Below are 24,935 nucleotides of genomic sequence, written 5' to 3'. Positions count from 1 at the left end.
ACCGATTCGATGGACATGAGTTTGAGTAGGCTCAGGAGTTGATGATGGACAGAGAAGCCTGGCGTGCTCCAGTCCATGGGGTCTCAAAGAGTTGGACACGACTCAGCGACTGAACTGATTGAACTGAACTTGCAGTCAGCAAGCTCCGAATGTCCTTCCCAGACTGGTCCATCTTGCACTGTTTCCTCCAGTTATAATATGATCATTCTCCTAGGCTCCAAACCTGACTCTCCACCCTCCTTTGCATCTTGTATGTAATTTGTTCCAGACCTCACCAAGTCTCTCTTAAGTGGGTGATGTGTAGCATCCTCTCTTTCCTCTCCAATCAGAGGATCCCACTCCAAGCTCTTACCCTCCTTTGCCTGGATTAGAAAGTGAAAGTCACTCAGTCGTGTCCAACTCTGTGCGACCCCCGTGGACTATACAGTTCATGGAATTCGCCAGGTCAGAATACTGAAGTGGGTAGCCTTTCCCTCCTCCAGGGGATCTTCCCAAGCCACAGATCAAACCCAGGTCTCCCGCATTGATTGCGGGTGGATTCTTTTTGCCTGTATTAGTGTAAGAATCAAATGGAGAATGTGCCCACTGTGTCCATGGAGAGAAGCTGTGGTGCCGCACTCTGGCCTGAGGCACTGGGGCACCTAGACAGGAAGGATGTCAGCTCCATTAGTCCGGGCCACTGTCCGGACAGTGGCTAAGACTACAGTGGCTTTCCTGCTGGTCCAGTGGCTAAGACTTCACACTGACAGTACAGAGGATCCAGGTTCAAGCCCTCGTTAGGGAACTAGATTCCAAAAGCCACAATGGAAAAAGATCCTGCATGCCGCAACTAAGACCTGGTACAGTCAAATAAATATATATATATATTTTAAAAAGATAAGCCTGAACACATAGGTTTGCAAGTTGGTGTCCCAGCCAGGGATTGTAGTGGCCTTTCCTACATGCTAGAATATACAAAGACAAAAGGAAACTGTGATGAAGAGATTGTCAAGATGGAGTCAGACTGTTCATCAAGAAGAAAGCACAGCCAGCACTCTTAGAAACAGAAACGGATGATGCTGAAGACACATTGTTTATGTTCAATAACCCAAACATCAAAGGAAGGTGTGGCTGCCACGAAAGCTTAATATTTGACTCTTCAGGACTATGCAGTCTGTGGGCCCCAGGAGAACTGCAGAAGCTCCAAGGTTTATTGGAGAAACCACGTGACTGTCACATGCTCAGGGTCTGTAGTATCTGGCCACCCTACAAAGAGAACAAAGTGATGCATTTTAAAATAATAATAATAAGCAAATGGATCTCCTGCCTCCAGTTTGGCCACCCTTTTATCTCTCCTACACACGGCAGTCAGGTCCCTCATGCTACACCACAGCTCCTTTAAAACCCTCAGTGTTGGATTTCCTTGGTGGTCCAGTGGTTGGGAATCTGCCTGCCAAGGCAGGGGACATGGGTTCAATCCCTGATCCAGGAAGATTCCGCATGTCAAAGATTCCACAACTAAGTGAGCCCGCAGAGAGCCCGAGAGCTACAACAAAGACCAGCGCAGCCAGTAAATGAATAAATGAAGCCCACAGTGTCTCCTGGATCAAATCCTGGACCTCCTTGCCTGGCTCTCACAGTGTGACCCGTCTTCCTTTGCTAACTCATCTCCCAGCACTCCTACTGGGATCCCTTCTCTGCAGCCAGAATTCCCCACTATTGCACTCTTCCTAGTGCTTCTCACCCACTGGAAGCCTTTCCCCTTCACAGACATCTCTGCACATCAGGAGAAAGTCACCTGCCACAACAATAGTCATTCGTGTTCTTCACAGAATATTTCTAGGTCTCTGCCTTCTAGGCACAGGCAAGGATTTGCAGTTAGATGTGGCCATATGGCTAGCTGTGGGCAGGGAAAGGACAAATGGCAGATGATAAACATCTCTTCCAGGTAGGAGCATGAGGAGGCAATGCACAGCCCCAGCGTCGTCTAGCAAGAACCCCATCACCCCCCAGCCCGGCTGCAGTGAGCAGAGATAAATTGTGGTATTAATCACCTTTTCTTTGCATTTCTGTCAATATCTTATGTACCTTTGAGTCCTCAGGGCCTAGCACACTGATTGGTGCTAGTAAATCATGTCCACTGAATAAGTAGCAAAAAAAAAAAAAAAATCTGCCACCTTCTGCCGTATGAAGCACTCTAAAGCTAAATAGAAGATGTCAGAATGTACTTTTCTGCATAATGGGACAAAATCACCTAGGGAATTTGTAGGTGTACAAAGTAGGTGCTCTGCAGTCACCAGTGATGCAGTATTCTTCAGATAGGGTAGATGATTGAAAGCAACCCATCCCAAGTAATGACAAGGAGAGACACTCATGGCACTGAAAATGCTACTCCACCCCTGCCCCACACACAAAAGAAGCATCTCATATTGTCTCCCAGGTTCCTTCAGCACCCCCTCTTACCTCATGGAGCTGTGAATGCCTTGCACGTAGAAGGCACCCAGTGCTGTCATCTGAATTCAATTTACATGTATTGCAATCCCAGATCAAAAGAAGGTGATGCAGGCCAAGATCCTTCCCGTGACACTGTGTCCTGTCAGCTTACTGAGTGCACACCATGCGTGTGACAGAGGAGAAGTGTAACCACATATCCTGACACTAAACTCATGACATGTGAGGTCACTGCTTCTGTTCCTAAACGGTACGTGAAAAAAGCCAAGAGCAGAAGCCTGATCTTCGTAATACGCTCACATGCTCATCAGTTTCATGGCCTCGTGCTTCCCTGCAGCCACATTTAGAGAGCTCTTACGTGGACCAGGAAAATCAAAACGCCCTGGTGTGCAAGCTCTAGTTGAGAAGAGTTCAGGATTCTGGGGGAACTGAGGGGGACAGATGAACTCTGCCTGTGACACCTTCATAGGAGTGACATTTGGGCTGAATTTGGATTTCACCGGGCCAAGGAGAGAAGGCAGGGTGGGGTGATATGGGGAAGATGCCAGGAGGATGCAGTGTTGCTGTCAAGGCCCAGGGTGTGGGTGGGCATCCTGCAGGGAGAAGGCTGTGCCCACCAGACAATGGGTATTTAGAATCTAGTTCATGTTTACCCTACACAGGGAAGTAGGTGTCAAATACAGTCCTTGTTCTAGAAGGTTAAGATACATTCATGGACGAGGGCTCCCTAACAGGTTGACTCTGCTCTGCCCTGCTCTTTCCAGACCTTCCCCACACCAGACTCGAGTGCAAACTGGTCCTCGCAGGAGTGGCCACTGCAGGCCGGCCTGGCATGATCTGCCTCACCTGGGTCTGCGCCCGATCTCATCACCTTGAGCAGCAGAGCTCGATGATTTTAAACTTGAGCTGGAGCTGCCTGACATGGCCCCTACTCCCTTCCATGTCATCACCCATTGAAGCCAGTGTCTTTCAGCCTGCAGCCAGGTCCACCCGTGGACACCCTGTAAGGTGCTCTGGCCCCAGGGTCGTTTGGGTGGTTGGAGCAGCCTTCTGAGGAGGCCCCCATGGACAGAGTCCTAGGGTCAGGAAGAGCAGGACTTACGGGGAGGGGATGGCAGCTTTGGACACGGAGTGTTTGTAGGGGAAGAGAAAGGTGATGGTGGAGGCTGTGTGACACGGGCTGAGGCTGACACGGGTTAGAGTCTGGACACACCCCTTAGGAGCGTGAGAACCTGGCTATATCCGACAGGCCGTCTGCTCTCAAGTTTCCTTAGTTACCATTTAGGAACGGAAGTACTTACCCATGTGCATAGTTTATGAGGATTAAAGCGAGCGGGTTTGACGTCAGGACATGTGCTTACGCTTCATCTGTCACACGCATGGTGCGCACCCAGCTGATGCGCCTCAGCGTGGGGGAAGGGTCTTGGCCTGCACCGTCCTCTCCCAGCCTGGAATCGCAGTACATGCATGGCATGCACGCTGCATTCAAATGACAGCACTGCCTGCCTTCTACACGCAAGGCAGTCACAGCTCCGTGAGGTAGGAGGGGAGCCTGAAGGAGCCTGGGAGGTGGTATGCGACTCCTTTTGTGGGCGGAGTGGGGAGGGCAGCTTTCAGTGTCGTGAGCATCTCTCTTTTATGTAACTTCAGGTCTGCCCACCTTAGTAATATTGGCTTCATCCACTTAATGAAAAAATTGTAAAGACATCTCTGGGGACTTCCCTGGGGATCCAGTGGTTAAGATTCTGAAGGCACCGGTTTGATCTCTGACTGGGAAATGAAGACCCCAGCATGCTGTGGGGGTCTTCAAAATAAAATAAAAATTGATGCAAAAAAAAAAAAAAATCCATGATGTTGGCACATACACACACACAAGACATCACTGATTTCTTTTTCTTTGTCCCACTCAGCCCCAAGAAACAAATCTCTCAGTTTTACCCCCCAAAATATTTGGAATCTGTCTACTCCTCGACCTTTCTACTATGTCTCTCTATTCCGAGCCACCATATTCTCCTTCCTGGATGACACATGACCTCCTGAAGCACTGCCTTCTTCCACTTGGTTCCACTCCAGCCCGTTGTGATGACAGATACATGGCACTCCATCAGCCACCTCTCGAAACACAAAGCACCTGGCTTCCCTGGTGGTGAAGTAGTAAAGAATCCATCTGCCAATGCAGGGGACATAGGTTTGACCCCTGGTCCGGGAATATCCCACATGCCGCAGGGCAACTAATCCCACACACCCCCACTACTGAAGCCCGTGTGCCCTAGAGACTGTTCCGCAATAAGAGAAGCCACCGCAATGAGAAGTCCACTCACCACAACTAGAGAGCAGCCCCTGCTCCACAACTAGAGAAAAGCTGGAGCAGCAACAAAGACCCAGCACTGCCAAAAATAAATAAATAAAGAGTTAAAAAAAATTAATAAATTTTTTAAAAACCCCACAAAGCTCCTGAGGGCCAGGATTGCTATCGGCTTGTTCCCCAGCTCATACTCAATAAATGTTTGTTAGATTATTGATTTACTTACTTTTATTCAGCATTCATTCAACACGTTTATTGTATATTTACAGCATGTTAGGTACTGCTCTAACATGGAGGATACAAGGCCCTATAGGATAGAAAATGTTCCTTTTCAGAAATTGTTCCTACTGTCAGGGGACATTGTAGTTGTGGGGGTCAGGGGGAGTAAACACTTAAAGAACAAGATAATTTGATAGAGATACATACTATGAAGTGTTAAATTATTTTAAAACTAAATGAATAAGTGAAAACGTTTTCTGGTTTTCTGTTATCACTTAAAACTTTTTATTGTTAAATGCAACACAAATATAAAAAAACAGCATAAAATAAATATACAGTGTTCTGGATTACTCTCAGACAACAGCATCTTGTCAACACAGCCAACCCTGAGCCCTCCATGCGCTAGTCCCCAAACAACCCCACTTCCTCCCTGACTAGCTGTGTACCCACCTCTCTGGGGATTACTTGCGTGTTTTTTTGGTATGGTTTTTATCATGCAGGCCTGAATCTCTGCACATCAGGGTTTAGCTTCAACCCACTTTTGGTTTGTCTGTTCTGTTTTAAATATGTTTTTTAGGTCTCTTTTAATCTAGAGATTCCCTTTTTCCTTCCTTTATATCTTATTTACTAAAGAAATCAAACCATTTGTCCTGAAGGCTTTCCACAGGATTTCTGTGGATTATCTTCTCCAATTGTTGTCTCTTTAGTGAATTTCCTCTCCATCTGTATTTTCTACAAATTGTAATATCTAAAGGCCTGGGCTTCCCAGGTGGCTCAGTGGTAAAGAATCCTGCCAATGCTGGAGATGCAAGAGACATGGGTTCAATTCCTGGGTCTGGAAGATCCCCTGGCGGAGGAAATGGCCGAAGTGACTGCTGCTGCTAAGCCGCTTCAATCGTGTCCGACTCTGTGCGACCCCATAGACGGCAGCCCACCAGGCTCCCCCGTCCCTAGGATTCTCCAGGCAAGAATACTGGAGTGGGTTGCCATTTCCTCCTCCAATGCATAAAAGTGAAAAGTGAAAGTGAAGTCGCTCAGTTGTGTCTGACTCTTAGCGACCCCATGGACTGCAGCCCATCAGGCTCCTCTGTCCATGGGATTTTCCAGGCAAGAGTACTGGAGTGGGGTGCCATTGCCTTTTCCGACTGAAGTGACTGAGCAGAGGCTTAATCAGATAAAGGTTTGATTGTTTTTTGTTTTTAATTAATTTTCTGGCTGCACTGCATGGCACGTGGGATCTTAGCTCCCCAACCAGGGATGGAACCTGCACCCTCTGCAGTGAAATTGCAGTCTCAACCACTGGACCTCCAGGGAAGTCCCAGTTTGATTGTTTTTTGGAGGGAAGATGCTCAATAGGTGGTGATGTGTCTTTCAAGTGAGGTCCGTGTCTGATTATCTCATTCTGTTTTGTTAATCCCATGCTTAGACCCTAAATTCAGGAAGTATAACCAATAGTGTTTTAACTTATCACCCCTTGTTTATTTACATGCTGAAATACTTCTAAATAGAGAAATCTATCATCTATGTGGTTACCTGGTGGTAATGTTTCTACAGGAAGGGGAGAGTAAAGGCCTGTGTTGTTGTTGGTCGGTCACTAAGTCACGTTCAACTGTTTGTGACCCGATGGACTGCACGCCAGTCTTCCTTATCCTTCACTATCTCCCAGAGTTTGCTCAGACTCACGTCCATTGTGTTGGTGATGCCATCCAATCATCTCACCCTCTGTCAGCCTCTTCTCCTGTCCTAAAGGCCTGACTCTCCCTCTATAAGCAGTTTTCAAAATAGCTCCCTAGCATCTTCCAAAGGAACCAATTGGTGTTTGCTTTGTTTGTGTGTTATTATGGCTTCTTGGATTTAAATGTATTTGATATGTTTTGGTTTGTTGCCATTTTTATGCTATCGATGTTCAAACTCTCCCCTCTGTAACCAGCAGGAATGTCTTTAAGTGAGTTCTGAGTCATGTTTGATCTGTTCCTCCTCATCTTGGATCATTCTTTGCTTTCTGGCCAGATGTTTCAGGGGCACCTTGTACATTCTCTGCCTACACTTGCAATCAGACATTTTCCAAGACATCCTGTTGTCTTTCCATTGAGTTAGACAAGGCTGTGGTCCATGTGATCAGTTTGATTAGTTTTCTGTAGTTGTGGTTTTCATTCTCTCCACCCTCTGAGGAATAAGGATAAGAAGCTTATGGAAGCTTCCTGATAACAGTCTTGTTCTGGTGGGTGGGGCCATGCTCAGTAAATCTTTAATCCAGTTTTCTGTTGATGGGCGGGGCTGCATTCCCTCCCTGTTGTTTGACCTGAGCCCAATTATGGTGGAGGTGATGAAGATAATGCAACCTCCTTCAAAAGGTCCCCTGCACGAACTGCCACACTCAGTGCCCCCAACCCTGCAGCAAGCCACCGCCAAGCCACGCCTCTGCTGGAGACTCCTGGACACTCACAGGCAAGTCTGGGTCAGTCTCTTGTGGGATCACTGCTCCTTTCTCCTTTCTCACTATGACCAAAGCTAGTGGAGGTGATGGAATTCCAGTGGAGCTATTTCAAATCCTAAAAGATGATGCTGTTAAAGTGCTACACTCAATATGCCAGCAAATTTGGAAAACTAAGCAGTGGCCACAGGACTGGAAAAGGTCAGTTTTCATTCTAATCCCAAAGAAAGGCAATGCCAAAGAATGTTCAAACTACCACATAACTGAACCCAGCTCATACTCTAGCAAAGAAAGAAAGGGAAGTCGCTCAGTTGTGACCGACTCTTTGCGACCCCATAGACTGTAGCCTACCAGGCTCCTCCGTCCATGGGATTTTCCAGGCAAGAGTAATTCTCCAAGCCAGCCTTCAACAGTACCTGAACCATGAACGTGTAGATGTTCAAGCTGGATTTAGAAAAACCAGAGGAACCAGAGATCAAATTGCCAATATCCGTTGGATCATCAAAAAAGCAAGAGAGTTCCAGAAAAACATCTACTTCTGCTTTATTGACTATGCCAAAGCTTTTGACTGTGTGGATCACAATAAACTGTGGAAAATTGTTCAAGAGATGGGGAATACCAGACCACATTACCTGCCTCCTGAGAAACCTGTATGCAGGTCAAGAAGCAACAGTTAGAACCGGACATGGAACAACATACTTGTTCCAGATCAGGAAAGGAGTACGTCAAGGCTATATATTGTCACCCTGCTGCTTATTTAACTTATATGCAGAGTACATCATGCAAAATGCCAGGCTGGAAGAAGCACAAGCTGGAATCAAGATTGCCAGGAGAAATGTCAATAACCCCAGAAGTGCAGATGACACCACCCTTATGGCAGAAAGAAAAGAAGAACTAAAGAGCCTCTTGATGAAAGTGAAACAGGAGAGTGAAAAAGTTGGCTTAAAACTCAATATTCAGAAAACTAAGATCATGGCATCTAGTCCCATCACTTCATGGCAAATAGATAGGGAAACAATGAAAACAGTGAGAGACTATTTTTTGGGCTCCAAAATCACTGAAGATGATGACTGCAGCCATGAAATTAAAAGACACTTGCTCTTTGGAAGAAAAGTTATTATCTACCTAGACAGCATATTAAAAGGCAGAGATATTACTTTGCTGACAACGGTCCATCTAGTCAAAGCTCTGGTTTTTCCAGTAGTCATGTATGGATGTGAGAGTTGGACTATAAAGAAAGCTGAGCACCGAAGAACTGATGCTTTTGAACTGTGGTGTTGGAGAAGACTCTTGAGAGTCCCTTGGACTGCAAGGAGATCCAACCAGTCAATCCTAAAGGAAATCAGTCCTGAATATTCATTGGAAGGACTGATGCTGAAGCTGAAACTCCAATACTTTGGCCACCTGATGTGAAGAATTGACTCATTGGAAAAGACAGTGATGCTGGACAAGATTGAAGGCAGGAGGAGAAGGGGACAACAGAGGATGAGATGGTTGGATGGCATCACCGACTCGATGGACATGAGTTTGAGTAAGCTCCAGGAGTTGGTGATGGACAGGAAAGCCTGGTGTGCTACAGTTCATGGGGTCGCAGAGTCGGACACGACTGAGCGACTCAACTGAACTGTTATCTTTTAGGGAAAAACAGCATTTCAAGACAATCATCGGGCCACCAGCAATGTTTATCACTACTGAGGTAGTAACTGTTTCTGGGGCTTTTGGAGGACAAAGCTAGGAAATTTTTAAAAGAGAGAAAACACCCAACAAATTCACATTGATATTTCTGATTCAAATTTAGGACCAGTGCAGTATCGACTATAGCATCTTATGTCTGTATTTTCCTTTTTCCTACACTCAGAGTCCTTCTCATGTTACTTTTTGCTTTTGTTTTTTGTGATGTCTCCTTTATTTTCTTTTTGAAAAAGATTTATTTATGTATCAATGGCTGTACTGGGTCTTCACTGCTGTGGGCAGACTTTCTCTAGCTGCAGAGAGCGGGGGCTACTCTCTCATCGTGGTCCAGGGGCTTCTCATTGCAGTGGCTTCTCTTGTCGCAGAGCATGGGCTCTCGATGCTCGGGCTTCGGTAGTTGTGGAGCACAGGCTTAGTCGCTCTGTGGCATGTGGGATCTTCCCAGACTAGGAATCGACCCCTGTCCCTGCATTAGCAGGCAGATTCTTTACTGCTGGGCCACCAGGGAAGTCCTGCACTATCTGCTTTGTTTAGGGAAGGCAACAAGGTACCATTTTCTCACTAGAGTTCAGTGAGTTTGCCCTTAATGCAGTTTTTGTCAACTTGCCAGCTCACGAACAACAGAATGCTCTCGTTAATTTGAGCGAAAAAGAAGAGAGAATTATTTGAAAGATTCTTAGGAGGCTCTTAGAATCTCTGGGCAGGTAAGAGAGGCAAGAAGGGAGGAGACACAGCCAGAAACGTGGCTGGACACACCACAGGGCTGCCTGGGGAGCCCCACTGCCCCCAACCTCGGGAGACGGCTCGCCCCACTAACCATGGAGGCCCGTCATGCCGCCCTGCTGCCCGGAAGCTGCGTGTTCTGCGGTCAGTGTAACCAGAGAGTGGTCTCCGGGCTCTCCTTCTTCCCTCTTGAGTAAGCCTCCTGTAAGTGCCTCTCTGGTAAGTGACACCTATGCCCTCCCCAAGCTAGCTGATAAGTCGAGTTCTGTTCCTGCTTTGGGTAGACAGGATGTGCAATATAGAAATTCTGCCAACATAGAAGAGCTGCTCCAAAAACACCCTGTGGTGTCCCCGGATGGGGCGGATGCAGGCACTCTGAGCTGGCAGTCTCGGAGCCTCCCTAGACGCATGTTTAATTACCTACTACTCTGGTGAGCGCCACTGTGAATTTCTGCCTTGTCCACATGGTCAACATGTCAAGGTTCATCCTTTCCTTCACCTGAGATTTGTGGCTGCCCCCTGACCCGTGGTGCTGCATGGGGCCTACATTGGTTTGGTTGTTTTTTTTTTTTTAATCAAAGTACCCAATGCATTTGCTTGCATTCTGAGTCCAGGGCTCATTCACCAGGTTAAAGGAACTTTATGTTTTAAGCAAATAATGTAAATAAATATAAATAAATGTGCATGTGGCTTTATAAGATCCTTGCAGCATATTATCTTCACTGCAAAGAAAAAAAAGATGATAAGATTGATGTTTCTACTCCTAGTATAAACCCTTCACTGGCCACATTATCAGGTTACAAATATTATCATCTGATAAGAAGTTGTCAAAATTTTTATTTTTATTTTTGGTCAGGTGGCATTCAGAATCCTTGTTCCCCAACCAGGGATTGAACCCAGGCCATCAGCAGTGAAAGCGAGGAGTCCTAACCACTGGGAAGTGCCAAAAAGTTCTAAATTATCGAGATTGTGGATTTACTTTGCACATTAATAATGTCCACTTACAACATACATTTAACAATGACATTCCTCATTCTAAGTGTATGTTGAGTCAGGTGGCACTGACGAATATTTCAAGACCAGCATGATTAATGTCATTTAAAAATTTAATATCCAGAACATGAAGACAAGCCACTACAATTTTTTCAACGCTTAAAGTCATGCAATATTCAATTACATAATTTATAAAATTTCATTAAGGAATGATAAATACACACCTTGAGTTCTTAATTAAATGGCAAAGACAGGAAGCCATAAACCAGTATAGAATCATTTTGTCCTGCTGCAGTAATAAAAAGGCTGAAATAAAACACGGAAGTGACATGGTGGCAGTATAATCCACTGTCCTGTCAGCAAGTGCTGTTGGAGGAAGGTGGATTTGAAGAAACAAGCAGAAAGCCATGTTAGACTATGTTTGGAAGAAGTACAACCCAATTTATGGTATGTTGTTGTTTAGGCACTTAAGTCATGTCCAACTCTTGTGTGACCCCATGGACTATAGGTCACCAGGCTCCTCTGTCCATGGGATTTCTCAGACCAAAATACTGGAGTTGGTTGTCATTTCCTTCTCCAGAGGCTCTTCCTGACCCAGGGATTGAACCTGTGACTCCTGTATTGCTCAGACGGCAGGAGACCTGGGTTTGATCCCTGGGTTGGGAAGGTTTCCTGGAGGAAGGCACAGCAACCCACTTGAGTGTTCTTGTCTGAAGAATCTCATGGACAAAGGAGGCTGCAGGGCTACAGTCCATGGGGTTGCAAAGAGTCGGACACGGCTGAACGACTAACACTCCTAAGTTGCAGGCAGATTCTTTACCACTAAGCCATATTCAGTTCAGTTCAGTCGCTCAGTCATGTCTGACTCTTTGCAACCTGAGCCATATAGTATTTGCCAATTGTTTTAATCAGGAAGTACGCAACTACTTTTTTTTTTTCAATCAATCCCTGTGTTCTGGGAAAAGATGTTTTCAACAAATAACACTAACTCACATTCACTGAGCTCATCTGTACTGGGCATTGGTGTAGCTTTAGCATCTTTCCCTGTGGTCACTCACTCCTAACCCAACAGGCTAGTGCTGCCTCCACCCCATTTCTTCAGATGGAGAAACTAAGACACAGACCAGTTATGCAGCATCCTCAAGGTCACCAGTCAGTACGTGGCCAAATTAGAAAAAGCATCACGAGGTTTGGCTTCAGAATTCCCACTTGTAACATGATAGCTACCTCTTCAATTTTATTTGTATTTTATGGGAAAGAATGTAGTATGCAAAATCTGGGAAATGTAATGCTTTGACTGGGGAAATGAAGTCAGTCTGTTCAGTCGCTCAGTTGTGTCCGACTCCTTGCGACCCCATGGACTGAAGCACACCAGGTTTCCCTGTCCGTCACCAACTCCCGGAGCTTACTCAAACTCATGTCCATCGAGTCCGTGATGCCATCCAACCCTCTCATCCTCTGTTGTCCCCTTCTCCTCCTGCCTTCAATCTTTCAAAGTATCAGGGTCTTTCCCAGTGAGTCAGTTCCTCGCATCACGTGGCCAAAGTATTGGAATTTCAGCTTCAGTATCAGTCCTTCCAGTGAATATTCAGGACTGATTTCCTTTAGGACTGATTTCCTTTAGGGAAATGAAGTATCCCCAGATAAAGTTTGGTGCTAGAAATCATTAAGTGCAATGCTACCAAATGTCTCCAACCAACAGAGTTATTCTGGTTAGAATCAAGAACATTTAAATATAAATCTTCACCATAGTTTTTAATAAGGCAGGAAGTATCCAAGAAAACATTCTGTACCTCAGAGATTCATCCTGTGACAAAGTATTTAGAGTTGTTCTTAATGATGCTAAACTGTTTTCTGGTTTTCATTTTATTTAATTGATCTGTTTTTGGCTGTGTCGGGTGCTCCTGGCTGTGCTGGCTTTCCTCCGGTTGCGGCTAGCGGGGGATGCTCTCTAGTTGAGGTGTGCGGGCTGCTCACTGCAGCGGCCTCTCTTGTCGCTGAGCACAGCCCTGCGCGCATGGGCTTCAGTGGGTGGTGGCTCCCGGGCTCTAGAGCGCAGGCTCATTGGTTGCGGTGCGTGGGCTCTGCTGCTCGCTGCATGTGAGATCTTCCCAGACCATGGATCAAACTGGCGTCTCCCGCATTGGAAAGCAGATTCTTTACCACTGAGCCACCAGCAAAGCCTTTTTGTTTGCGTTTTAAGCTAAAAAACACCTGTTCCAATTTGCTTTCTCTAAAGAGAACTATGCTGTGGAGAAATTCGAAAACCAGCATCTGGAAAGTTTTCCCCTAGTATATAATTCTGCTATCAAAAGTGGTGTCTCACCTGAAAGACCCATTTGTATACTTAAACTCAGGAGTGGAATCGGTAGATAGGATTGGAAATTAAGTATTGTGCTGTTAACAGGCATGGCCAAAGATAATTTCTCCCATCCCAGCCTGTTTCGGCAAGGTCTCTCTTTCAGCTTAAAACAAAACAAAACAAAACACTTTATTGAGGTATAATTGACATAATAAACTGAACATATTAGAAATGTACACTCTGATACGTCTGATACATGTCAGGCTTACACAACCCTGAAACCATCACCACACTCAAGAACTCTTTCAGCTTTGATAGCCATGAGATACAATAATGAAACAAGCAGACTTTAGAACTAGACTTTCTAATTGCTCTGTTGCAAAGTGTTAGGACATGACTTGAAAATAAGAAGGTGTGGCCCAGCATAACGCCCTACTTCTTAAGCACATAACTATGTCCTTCCAGGGAGGGGAGAGGAGAGCGACTCCACCGGACAAACCAACAAGTGTACCTACAGGAGAGTTATTAAGGCCAAGACAGACAGTGGCGATTATGGGGATAGCTCATACCCTTGACGAGCATGGCATTTGGCTGTGGTCTTCCTCCCCAGTAACACACAACCCTAGGGTCTTATCATGATAAAAAAAAGGTGTAACCAATCCTGGTAGAACAGCATCCGACAGTATGCTGACCTGTACTCCTCAAAGCCATCAAAAAAGAGGAAAGTGTGAGAAAGTCTCTACAGTCAAGAGAAGCTTAAAGAGACATGTTTTCCTGAAGGTTTTACTTTTGTTTTAGGTTCGAAGGATTCATTAACAAATCAAACCACTTGTGGCACAGATAAACAATTTTTTATGGAAGATTATTGGACCTAATTTCAATATAGTCATTAAAAGAAAAGAAACAATAGAGAAAAGTAACAGCATACACATCACCAAATTGGGCTGACCAAAATCCAGAATTAAGCAGCAATGGGAAGTACCTTGTTAACAGCAATCTGGAGTCCCATTTGGGAAAGCCCCCTGGGCAGTGCATTCACCCTTCGGCAAGACTTCAAATTGCAGTTTTGGGGGCTCCTGTTTATAATCCCAGGCTGAAAACTGGTATCAGCATCAGATGGTGTACAAAAAAATACAGCTTTACAAAGCTGTTTCACAATTTTTGTTGAGTCACAAGAATTCTTAGACCTTGGGGGATTGGCGAGAACTCCAGGGGCTCAAGAATCCCAAGACCCACCCCCTTTCTTATCTAAAGGGCTGCCTGATTGCTGCGCTTGCAAGTGAGCAGGTAGGTACAGAATCTGAGCAGAGTCGGAAGCAAAGTTGGAGGCCTGCTCTCCTGCCTCTGAAGCCTGAACAAGACTTCCTCCAGTTTGATTTCCCTAACAGGACACATCTAAAAATGTGATATCTTGGGACAGAGAAAGGACATGGGGTAAAAACTAAAGAAATGTGAATCATCTATGGACGTTAGGTGGGAAAAGAATGAAAACAATCACTTTGCTTCCACTGAAACTAGAAACATTTCACTAGACCCGAAAGGCTTTATTCCTTTAGTAAATAAAATTTTGTGGGGAAATTTCATCTTTTTTATGCTTTCCAAATTTCCATTTATAAGTGCATATATATACTTTTAAAATGACTATCTAAGACACAAATTTTAAAGGTTTTGGAGTGCTGGTAAGGAACAAGGAACCTTTGTGCACTGTTGGTGGGAATGTAAATAGTGGTGGTGCAACCACTATGGAATACTGTATGGACATTCCTCAAAATAGTAAAAATAGAAATACCATTACAAAAAGGTTTTATTGATGGAGATTGCTGCTGTAAAGAAAGAGCCACTGCCTTCAGTTCAGTCAGACCTAGGTTAAGTCGGCCGAGAACTTCTGGAGATTGATCAAGAAGCCATGCTTCATCCATTTCAAGGATGCTAGAAAAATGCGTTCTGTTTGGTCAAGTCCTGTCCCCTCCTCTGGATACCTGGACCACGCCCCTCAGGAAGGCACAGCTGTGCTGGTTGTAAAGGTCTGCTGGACCCAGTGCCCAGAGGTCAGGAGAGACACCATTTCCCCTTGTTCACTGCAGCTAAGAGGGCATGGTGCCAGCGGGCCCTCTTTTACAAGGACCACTTCACCCTTTGTCCCAGAAAATTACTGCATACCCCACAGACTTTGGCTCTGTGCAGGAGCGTGTGAGCTGGTGGCCATGTGTCAGCTGTGAAACGAGGGTGGGACGGGGAAGCCACGGGGCCTTCCGGTTCCTTCTCTCAAGAGTCCACTTCTAACAGTCATGTAAGGCCGTATGTTCCTTTGGAGGGGACCCCGGGGCCTCCCCAAATTTGAGCAACTCATCACGTCCCAACCTCTCTCTCATGTCAGAGAAATCAGCGTCACGGCAACTGATACCAGAGTTACTGGGACACCTGGGCTGGCTCAGACCTGACTGCCAGGTTCTGATTGTCACTGAGAGCAGACACGGGAGGTAGGAGGACCTCGAGCCAAAGTCCACAGGAGCTTCGGGCGCCGGAGGCCACCAGGAGGAGGTGGGGCCCCATTCCCCAGAGGCAAGGCTGAGTCACCTGCAGAAACCGGGAGAAGAGCGAGTTTCTCCCAGGACGGCATCGGGGAAGGTGCTGCTGCCAGGGAGCGGAGTGGAGTTGGCTTAGATACGGCTGCCTTACATGTGCTTCCTTTTTTTTTTTTAAATTTACTTACTTATTCCACTGCACCAGGTCTTAGTTACACTAGGTGGGATCTGGTTTCCTGACCAGGGATTGAACCCAGGCCCCAGCTTTGGGAGCACTGGACCACCAGGGACGTCCAAATTTCCTTTCAAAATTAAAAAACTTTAATCTCCACAGAGCTTCTACACATCTAGAGTTCTCCATCATTCCAGGGTGAGGAGGACACCGGAGCCTCGTTGCCAGGACATTCAGATCCACCCTCGGCTCCCTCTGTACCGACGCCCTCGGGGGGGTCAGAACCCAATGCTGTTTCACCAGCGCCCCCTGCCGCGTGTCTGAGTCACACTGTCAACAGGGGCGTGGGTGATGGACCCTGGGGCTAAGAACTGGTGAGCTGGACGAGCCCTGGCTGACAAGCGCTGTGTGTGGGGTGACTCCAGCCCCCGTTTCCCAGGACCGACATCCCCTGGGCAGGGGGTGTCATTCCTCACCTCTCTGTGTAAGACAATAGCCCCCTGTGAAGCCCAGACAATAAAATGAGGCAACGCATTCAAAGCAGCTGGCAGATGGCAGGCGCTGACCCAAGCGAAGCTGGTCTGTTAGATTTGGGAGGGAATCCTAATGAATGCAGACCCACACATCCCCGCTGGTATTGCAGAGGGCCAACTGAAGACACCCTTCAGAACTTGGAGACACTGGCTTCAAAGAAATGAAGTTTCTATTTTCCCAACTTCCTGGCAGCGAGTTGTGAGGTCGGTGCAGGAGGGAGGGGCAGATGGGGAGCTGCTGATGGCAACAAAGAACCAGCCGGTTCAACTGGTTTGCCCCAAGGCATTTCCTGGCCAGAGGCTCATAAAACGCACGCCCCCAATTCCAGTATCTAAAGAACATGCATACACCATGTCTGTGCACACATGGACACGCAGTGGGATCACGACAGCACCATATATGTAAGCTGCATCACACTCCACTAGGGTGAGGACTGCTGAGATCAGCCCCTTAAGTTACTCACAAGCAGAAAGACTTCCATCACAGTGAAAATTACCCCAGGGCACAACGCACTGAAAGCAGGTGTTGAGTAAACAAATCTCCTTCAATGAGAAAACAGTGCCTGCTAGTGGCAGGTTATTTAAGAAACTCAGAAAAGAAGGCTGCAAACCTTTCTTAAAAATTCAGCCCCAAGCTCTACTCACTGTCGCCAGGATCGAGAAAAGTCTCATGTTAATAAACAATTCTATTTTGTTGCACCAAACCCTTCACTTTCTTATTTATTTCTTTTAGCTAATCATGTAGTTCTCACGTTTGATCAAATGAATGATCACTACACATTTATGGGAATTCAGATGGTAAAGAATCTACCTGCAATACGGGAGACCTGGGTTCCACGCTGGGATTAGGGAAGATCCCCTGAAAGGATCGGCAACCCACCCCAGTATTCTTGCCTGGAGAATTCTATGGACAGAGAAGTCTGGTGGGCTACAGTCCATGGGGCCACAAAGAGTTGGACATGACTGAGTGACTAACACTTTCACTTTCAAAGGCAGTCAAGAGGAAATAGGCATATGGAGGACAGTATGAGATCCCTTAAAACACTGGGAATAAATCTACCATATGACCCAGAAACCCCACTACTGGGTACACACCCTGAGAACACCACAATTTTAAAAGACACATATCCCCACACTCATTGCAGCACCATTTACAATAGCCAGAGGGAAGCAAGCTAGATGTTCACTGACGAATTGATAAAGAAATTGGGGTACATATATACAACGGAGTATTACTCTGACATAAAACACAGAATGAATTTGAGTCTTGGTTCTAGTGAGGCGGATGAACCTCGAGCCTGTTACAGAGCGAAGTAAGTCAGATAAATACAATATATTAACGCATATGTATGGAATCTAGATAAGTGGTACTGATGAACCTTTTGCAGGCAAGGAATGGAGACACAGATGCAGAGGATGGACTTGAGGACGCAGTGCGGGAGTGAGTCAGTGGACGAATGAAGAAAGTACCATCAACATACACTATCACGTGTCAGACAAACAGCTGGGGGTAAGTTGCTATGTAACACTGGAGCCTAGCCTGCCACTCTGTGATGATCTACAGGGATGGGATGGGGGGAAGGCAGGAAGGCTCAAAAGGGAGGGAGTATGTGTGTAATTAACGGCTGATTCGCATCGCAGTATGGCCAAAACCGAAACAACATTGTAAAAATTAAAAAACAAACAAAAAATAATAAAAGGAAACAGGCAAGTTAGAGAAGGAAGAATACTTTATAAAAATCCTACTGCACAAACTCAGATGGATTTGTCCTCATAAAAAGAAGATATGTTATAAGAACTATTAAGATCAAGCCAGCAGGGAATTCGCAGGCGGTCTGGTGGTTGAGACACTGCAAGGGGCACAGGTTCTGACCCCTGACAGGGGGACTAAGATCCCACATGACACCAGGGATCAAACATTCCTCATGTAGCGCAAGGAAGAAAGGGAGACAGAGCAATGATGCAAGTTCTTATGAATTTAAAAACATAATTACAAAACTCACTAGAAAGGTGAAGATACGCAAAGGAATCACCCAGATTACAGACTATAAAGAAAAAGGAGCAATTCGAGGTTTAACCAGTTAACAGTTTTAGAAAACATAAAATACTGTGGAGGAAATCATTACAGAAATAATGAAAGACTATTTCTCTGAGATCAAAAATGTCGTAAGCTTTGAGGTTGAAGGAACTTTTCCTCTTTTTAAAATGAAAAATGCAATTCAAGCTCATGAGTCCAGCCTGCTGGACCAATTCCTGCCTCCGCCAAGTGGTCAGTGACCCTCCAGAAAAGGAAGCCACCCACTCTCCGGGGTGGAGGGTTGAAGCCGTCACCACAAGTAACGCCAGGCCAATGACACACGGAGTCCTGGTGGAAGTTAAAGTATTTATTGATGTGTTTAAACTCTGTACATTCTCCACAGATCAGATTAAGGAGTTTTTAGGTGAAGCTTATCTGTGCATAGTGGGAAGAAACATGGATGGGTAAAGGGGAGGAAGAAGAAAAAAAACATCACAGGGAAATAGAAAAAAAGATACACCACAGGTTACCAGAACCTTCTGAATTTAAAAAAAAGGAAAAGAAGCAGCTGTGAGCAGCAACATCAACTACACAAGCATCACAGAGACTCATGTGAACGAAACAAAACTTTCAGAGCTTCCATGGGGTCTACAGGTCATTTCGTGTACAGCTTGGAACATCCACCTTCCACAGAAAAGCACACCTCCCTGGTTCTCCCCAAGCTGCTGGCTGTCTCCTCCTGCCGTCTTCTCCCAGTGGATGGTGCGGACCAGTGCCTTGGCCAGGGAGGGCCAGGAATTACCCAAAGAGGAAAACTGCACATCTAGACATCACTTGGGAAGGACGTGCGTGGTTAGAAGCTACGGTGAGTCAACAGCAGACAGAGGAAGGTCACCGGGTACCAACGACAGGCTAATTTCTGTGGAAGAACTGGATTGAGAAGGAGCGCAGCAGTGGGCCTGCTCTGCACACACAGGCTCGCTGAGAGATGCTGAAGTGCAAATGCTTGCTCTGAGCACCTCTCTGGTGACAGGACTCGTGTGAAGACACCCTGGTACCCAGCGGCGGGAGCACCAGATCTCCGAGAAAGGGTCCTTCAAAGGCATTTTCAGAGGGGATGGTGATGTACTTTAAGGACCAATAATTACAGCTCCTGATTCGGCTTTCTCAGCAATTTTCTGAAAGCCCATTTAAAGGTAATACTGCCTCCTCTTCTTCCTTTTTTTTTTTTTTTAAATAAAAACCAGGACAGTGAGCCTTAAAGAGTTGGTTTACACAGTGCAGCTGGAACAAACAGCCCGCATGTAGCATGTTCAGTCTATCGTTGACAATCAAAATTTTCCGTTTCAATAGAGAACATGTGTGAGACGATACAATAGAAGTGAGATTCCTGATTAATTTAAAAAAAGAAAACTACATCCGTCAAATATCTGCAATAGATCATTTGTTCATTTAAGGTTTATATATCATATATTGTTATATTAACATTTTTTTGCCCATTTAAAAGAATGGAAATTGCGACTCTACAGTAGTACTTTATAGTCTTAATGCTCCAGGAGATCTGAGTGTCGAGGAACTCCTCTGGAAGTCACTGTCGGTCCATCGCCCATCCAGACCTCTGGACGTCTGCTGCCCGCCCAACCTCCCTCCACCGGCGCTGCGCTTCCCCCGCTTAAATCTGCATCTGCTCCAGGTATTTGTAGGTTGGGTTTTCGTAGCCATGGTTCTGCATCTTGCTCAGGTGACGCTCTTCTGGGGTGAGCATCGGGTCAACCTGGAGGAACAAAGACAGCAGTCACTGTGTGAACGTAGGAGAATGTGCCAGAAGACATGAACTGTGCGATCCCCGGGGACCACGGGGGCGGACCAGCCAAGAGCAGGCGGTGAGGACCCAGGAGGAGAAGAAAGAAAAGAAGAGGGTCTGGGGGCCTCCCTGGTGGTCCAGCGGTTAAGAATCTGCCTTGCAACACGGGGATACAGGTTTGATCCCTGGTTGGGAAATTAAGATCCCACATGCCGTGTAGCAATGACACACACATGATGCAACTAATGAGCCCTCACGCCCCAGTGAGAGCCCTTGTGTTGCAACGACAGATCCCGCATGCCCCAGTGAAGACCCCAGGTTTGGCAACTAAGATCCGATGAAGCTAAAGAAATGAGAAAAGAAAACCAGGGGAGGTATCGGCGCAGGAGCTGGGACGGAGAGTTCCGCTTCCAGTGGCAGGGTCTGGGGAAGGGGCGGCAGGCGCCACGTCGGGCTGCGAAGGTGGCAAGAAGCCCCTGAAGCCGCCCAAGAAGCAAGCCAAGGAGATGGACGAGGAGGGTAAGGCGTTCAAGTATAAATAGGAGGAGCAGAAGAGATTCGAAGGGCTAAAAGGGAAGGGCATGGGGAAAGGACCCCTGACCACAGGTGGAATTAAGGAATCTGGCAAACAGTAAGCTGCTCCTTGTGTCCAAGGTGGTGATGACCTTTAGTTCCATTCCTGTGCAGACATCCACGTTCCCTGCCGTAGCGGCTGCTACACCTCTAGGTAGGATGAAGTACTGTCCTGGAACTTTTTGTACATTTAAAAGGTTTTTTTTCTATTTATTTATTTATTTGTTTTTTTTTATATTTTACTTTACAATACTGTATTGGTTTTGCCATACATCAACATGAATCCACCACGGGTGTACATGAGTTCCCAATCCTGAAACCCCCCTCCCACCTCCCTCCCCAAAAACTTTTTTATAAAAAAAATAATAATAATAAAATAAAAGAGGGTCAGAGAGGCCAGCCTCCTGAAACCTAGAGTCCATGTTGGAGGGAACGGTGAGCTGAATCTATAGCAAGTCTCTGCTCTGTCGTGTCTACAAGGGGCGGCCTGGGCCAGGGCGAGCCAGGCCAGCAGCAAGACCGGATGGCCTCAGGTCTCCTCCAGCTCCGGAATCCTACCACCTGTTCAGTGTCCAGGAGGAGGTGAAACCAGATAACTAAGTACATTTGGACTAATTTTCCTAAGCACATTCTATTCCTTACCATATTCATTTTCTGGAATCAAGACACCGTGGGCATTCCCACCGCCCACTAAAAACTAGTGCTAAGTAAACATTTCTGAATACAAATGAGCAAAAGATGGGTCAGAAAACAATCTGGTCTGGCTCTTTCTGAATTTTCTGCTGCTTTTTTTCCCCTATTGAAAAATAAGAGTGCTATTCCTCTTTCATATTTTTAAGATTCAGTTCACTCACATAGCCATTGTTACCTGATCTGTTGTATACCTACCTGGTTTGCTCCTTAGAAAACAAGTCAAAAGAACCCAACTATTAATAGATATTAAAAAGTTAAAAAAAAAAACAGTATTAGCAGTCCTTCATTCTCAAACATCTAACACACCTGAAAAAAAAAAGGGAAACACTAAGGAAACAATATGAGAAAACCATTTTCTCAGCATAAAATGCTCTTACGACTTCCTCACATTCACAGTCAAAGCCCAAATTAATGTTAAATGTTGGTGGCAGCCCTTGTGACTGGATCAGCTTAATTCAGCAGGGGCTGACTTCCAAGATGGGAGCCAATAACACAGCGATTAAGCTGATGCTCGGGTCCTGTCCAGCTCATTGACGGCTCACCTCCACGATGCCATGGCTGATGCTGCCGTACTGCCTCCTCCTCAGCATCACTAGGCTGATGACGATGATGGTGGCGATGGCCACTGCGACGACCAGCAGGCCGATGAGGGCACTGCTGCTCAGGCTGAAGTCTTCCCGCAGAGGCCCTACAGACTCCTGAAGCAACAGAACAGACAGGCCACAGGGTGTGAGAGACAACAAGCCCGTAGGGGCGCCAGGACCCTGCTGTCCAAGTGGTTATCCAGGTGGGGAGGGCCCCCATCCTTTCCCTCCAGGGACAAACCCAGGTCTCCCGCTTTGCAGGCTGATTCTTTACCAGCTGAGCAACAAGAGAAGCTCAAGAATATTGGAGTGGGTAGCCTATCCCTTCTCCAGCAGATCTTCCTGACCCAGGAACTGAACTGGGGTCTCCTGCATTGCAGGTGGATTCTTTACCAACTGAGCTATCAGGGAAACCCTTCCTTTCCCTTTATGGGGATGCTAATCTTTCTTATCTGAAAGTACAGGAAAATAGGGGACGAGGGACCTTGATAACTAGACAGCAGGTGCTGCTCCATCTTCCCCCTGAACTGAGAGGGCGGGAGAGAAAACAGCCAAGGCTGACCTGAGACCTGCCATCAGGCTTTGGAGCAAAACACATACCGGTTCTTCCTCAAGGCCTCCAACTCTCTCAGAGTTGAAAATCATTTCCTTCACGTCCAGGGTCTCATCAATGACCTGGAACAGTGGGAAAATGTCACCAAATGAGTGGGAGGCAAAGTTTAGCACATAGACAACTACTTTGCTGCTCCACATACCATTTGGTGGAGGGAAACAGACACTGGACAGACACCCAGTAACCCATCAGTTTGGCCACGTTCGCCTAGGTCCACTCACCAAACCCCTTAACAAAGGGCCAGGTGTGCGTGCAGAATTCCTGTACAGCAGTTGCCTTTTAAGGGCTGTCACCTGCCTTTTCCTATAAGTGACCATCACGGAGATATTTCAGGACAGATTATCCAGCAGCCATGTTTAAATACCAAACTCAGTTAAGGATAATCTAGAAACATTAAGTGATAAACATGCTAGAAAAATAATTAGCAGGAGGTATAAACCTCAGGCAGCTTAAGAACCAAATGTGACTCTATTCCACTTCAAGTTACTATATCTACTCATTAGAAACAGCCTCTCACATTTGTTCATACCCTTAGTTGCATACCTGGTGGCTCAAAGGTTAAAGCGTCTGCCTGCAATGCAGGAGACCTGGGTTCGATCCCTGGGTTGGGAAGATCCCCTGGAGAAGGAAATGGCAACCCACTCCAGTATCCTTGCCTGGAGAATCCCATGGACAGAGGAGCCTGGTGGGCTATAGTCCACGGGGTCGCAAAGAGTCGGACACGACTGAGCGACTTCACTCACTCACTTAGTTGCAAATATTACTTTCCACTATATAGCAAGAGATGAGCTACTGCTGAAAGAGTTGCTCCGTCTCATACTCAGATGCCGAAGAACAGAGCCCGACTGCAGGGGCAGTGGGAGCCCAGCCTGTGCTCCCCTGTGGGCACGGACATGTCGGGGTCCAGTGAGGGAGCGTCCAATCGTTCTCAAAGTTAACTCGGAGACGGAGGAGGGAGAAGCGGCTCACCATGTTTTCATCCACTTTCTTCTTGCTGTTGATCACCTTCTCCTCGGCCCCGATCAGTCCTCCATCCTGCTCTCCCAATGCAGATCCTGAGTGCAGAGAGCGCAGCTGTCTCCCAAGGTGGGCTGAGCTCATGCCCGCCTCACAGAAGTGGCAGACTCCCTCCTGAGGGTCAGGAGCCCCCAGGGCATGCCCCCACCCCCGGCTCTCGATGTGCTACTTCCTCCCATCCTGGAGGATGCGCCATACTCCACAGGGATGAGGGACACAGGACCAATGGGTGTCATGGGACAGGAAGAGGATGCGGTGCTCACTGTGTAAGCCTTCAGGAGAGAACGCGGCTTGAACTACAAATACAAACTGGGTCTAAAGGCCTTCCAGCACCGAAAAACCGTCGACCCCTCTGTGATATCACCAAGCACCTACTACCCCCACTTGCTCCTTTGCCATCGGGGCTCCGAATGGAAGAACTGTCACCCCTGCACGCCCACCTCGAGCACCATCTTTCTGCTGAAATGCCCTCCCTTCCCTTGTACCTGCCCATCTGTCCTTCAAGCTGCAGATCTTTTGGGGAGACATTCCCAGGTCATGGTACTTAAAAGTCACTGTGTGTGATGACTGGCCTTGTTCTGTCTCTCACTACGTTGTAACCCTCCCAGGCCTGGATCAGACCATCACACCCTGAACAGGAAGGAGGCATTCCCTACACAGGGATAATTCTAACACCAGGCTGGACAGCACCTCTCCAAAAACAGAGCAAGAATGTCAACTGTCCTCTTGTCAAGGTCAGACATCGCCTGAGCCAGCGTCGCCTGTGCGTGGCACTCCGAACGACAACGAGAGGAAGAGTGAGATGCAATCTTCTAGTTTTCGCTCCGAAGCATGTGACTTCCAGCACTGAGGGTCTTGTTAATAATAACAAACACAGTGCTATATAGATGCCTGTGACCTGAACCTTTTACAAATAGGTCAACCTGGCAACACACTTGGCATTCTAAGGCCACCATGGCAGGCGAGTCAGATGCCAATATGGGTATCCACCAAGGTCTGCTGTCCATGGGCTGCTAGAGGCCTGGCCGCAGCAAAGCTCTCCAGCTCACAGCCAGACTTGGGCTGGACTCAGAGCCTCCAGTCACTACACTGCAGCTTTTGAACCCCCAGCCAGCTGACACTTCACTCATTACAGTGCAGCCAGAAACCAGGCAGCTTTTTCCCCCAAAGCTTTCATTTTAAAAGAGCCTCACAACGTGATTCAAGGGTGAGTTAAAGCAGGGCTGGCTTCTGTAGCCTCAGAACGTCAATGGAATAGTAAGGCTGTATTTCAGCGTACAGATGCTCATGACCAAGCCCAATCAAT

The 24,935-nt window shown here is 46.7% G+C and overlaps 1 protein-coding gene and 1 pseudogene across 5 annotated transcripts in view; one reads left to right on the top strand and one right to left on the bottom strand.

Moving 5' to 3' along the window:
* Positions 1-18,697: 18,697 nt before the first annotated feature.
* The window catches only part of APLP2 (amyloid beta precursor like protein 2), a 62,817-nt gene continuing 56,579 nt past the window's right edge, over positions 18,698-24,935 (bottom strand). For 3 of the 5 annotated variants that reach the window (XM_069565641.1, XM_069565644.1, XM_069565646.1), the window contains 4 exons: positions 23,582-23,667; positions 22,600-22,674; positions 21,958-22,113; positions 18,698-20,119 (listed from right to left, as the gene is read on the bottom strand). In XM_069565641.1, the coding sequence (XP_069421742.1) occupies positions 20,018-20,119; positions 21,958-22,113; positions 22,600-22,674; positions 23,582-23,667 (419 nt within the window). In that variant the 3' untranslated portion in view covers positions 18,698-20,017. The remainder of the gene's footprint in view (positions 20,120-21,957; positions 22,114-22,599; positions 22,675-23,581; positions 23,668-24,935) is intronic. The other 2 variants (XM_069565642.1, XM_069565645.1) reach the window with 1 other exon arrangement.
* LOC138427255 (translation machinery-associated protein 7-like) lies at positions 20,359-20,784 on the top strand (annotated as a pseudogene).

This window comes from Ovis canadensis, chromosome 21 (assembly GCF_042477335.2).
Source record: "Ovis canadensis isolate MfBH-ARS-UI-01 breed Bighorn chromosome 21, ARS-UI_OviCan_v2, whole genome shotgun sequence".
Classification (NCBI taxonomy): Eukaryota; Metazoa; Chordata; class Mammalia; order Artiodactyla; family Bovidae; genus Ovis; species Ovis canadensis.
Note: the sequence above shows the minus strand (reverse complement) of the source record. Positions and strands in the feature narration are given on the sequence as shown.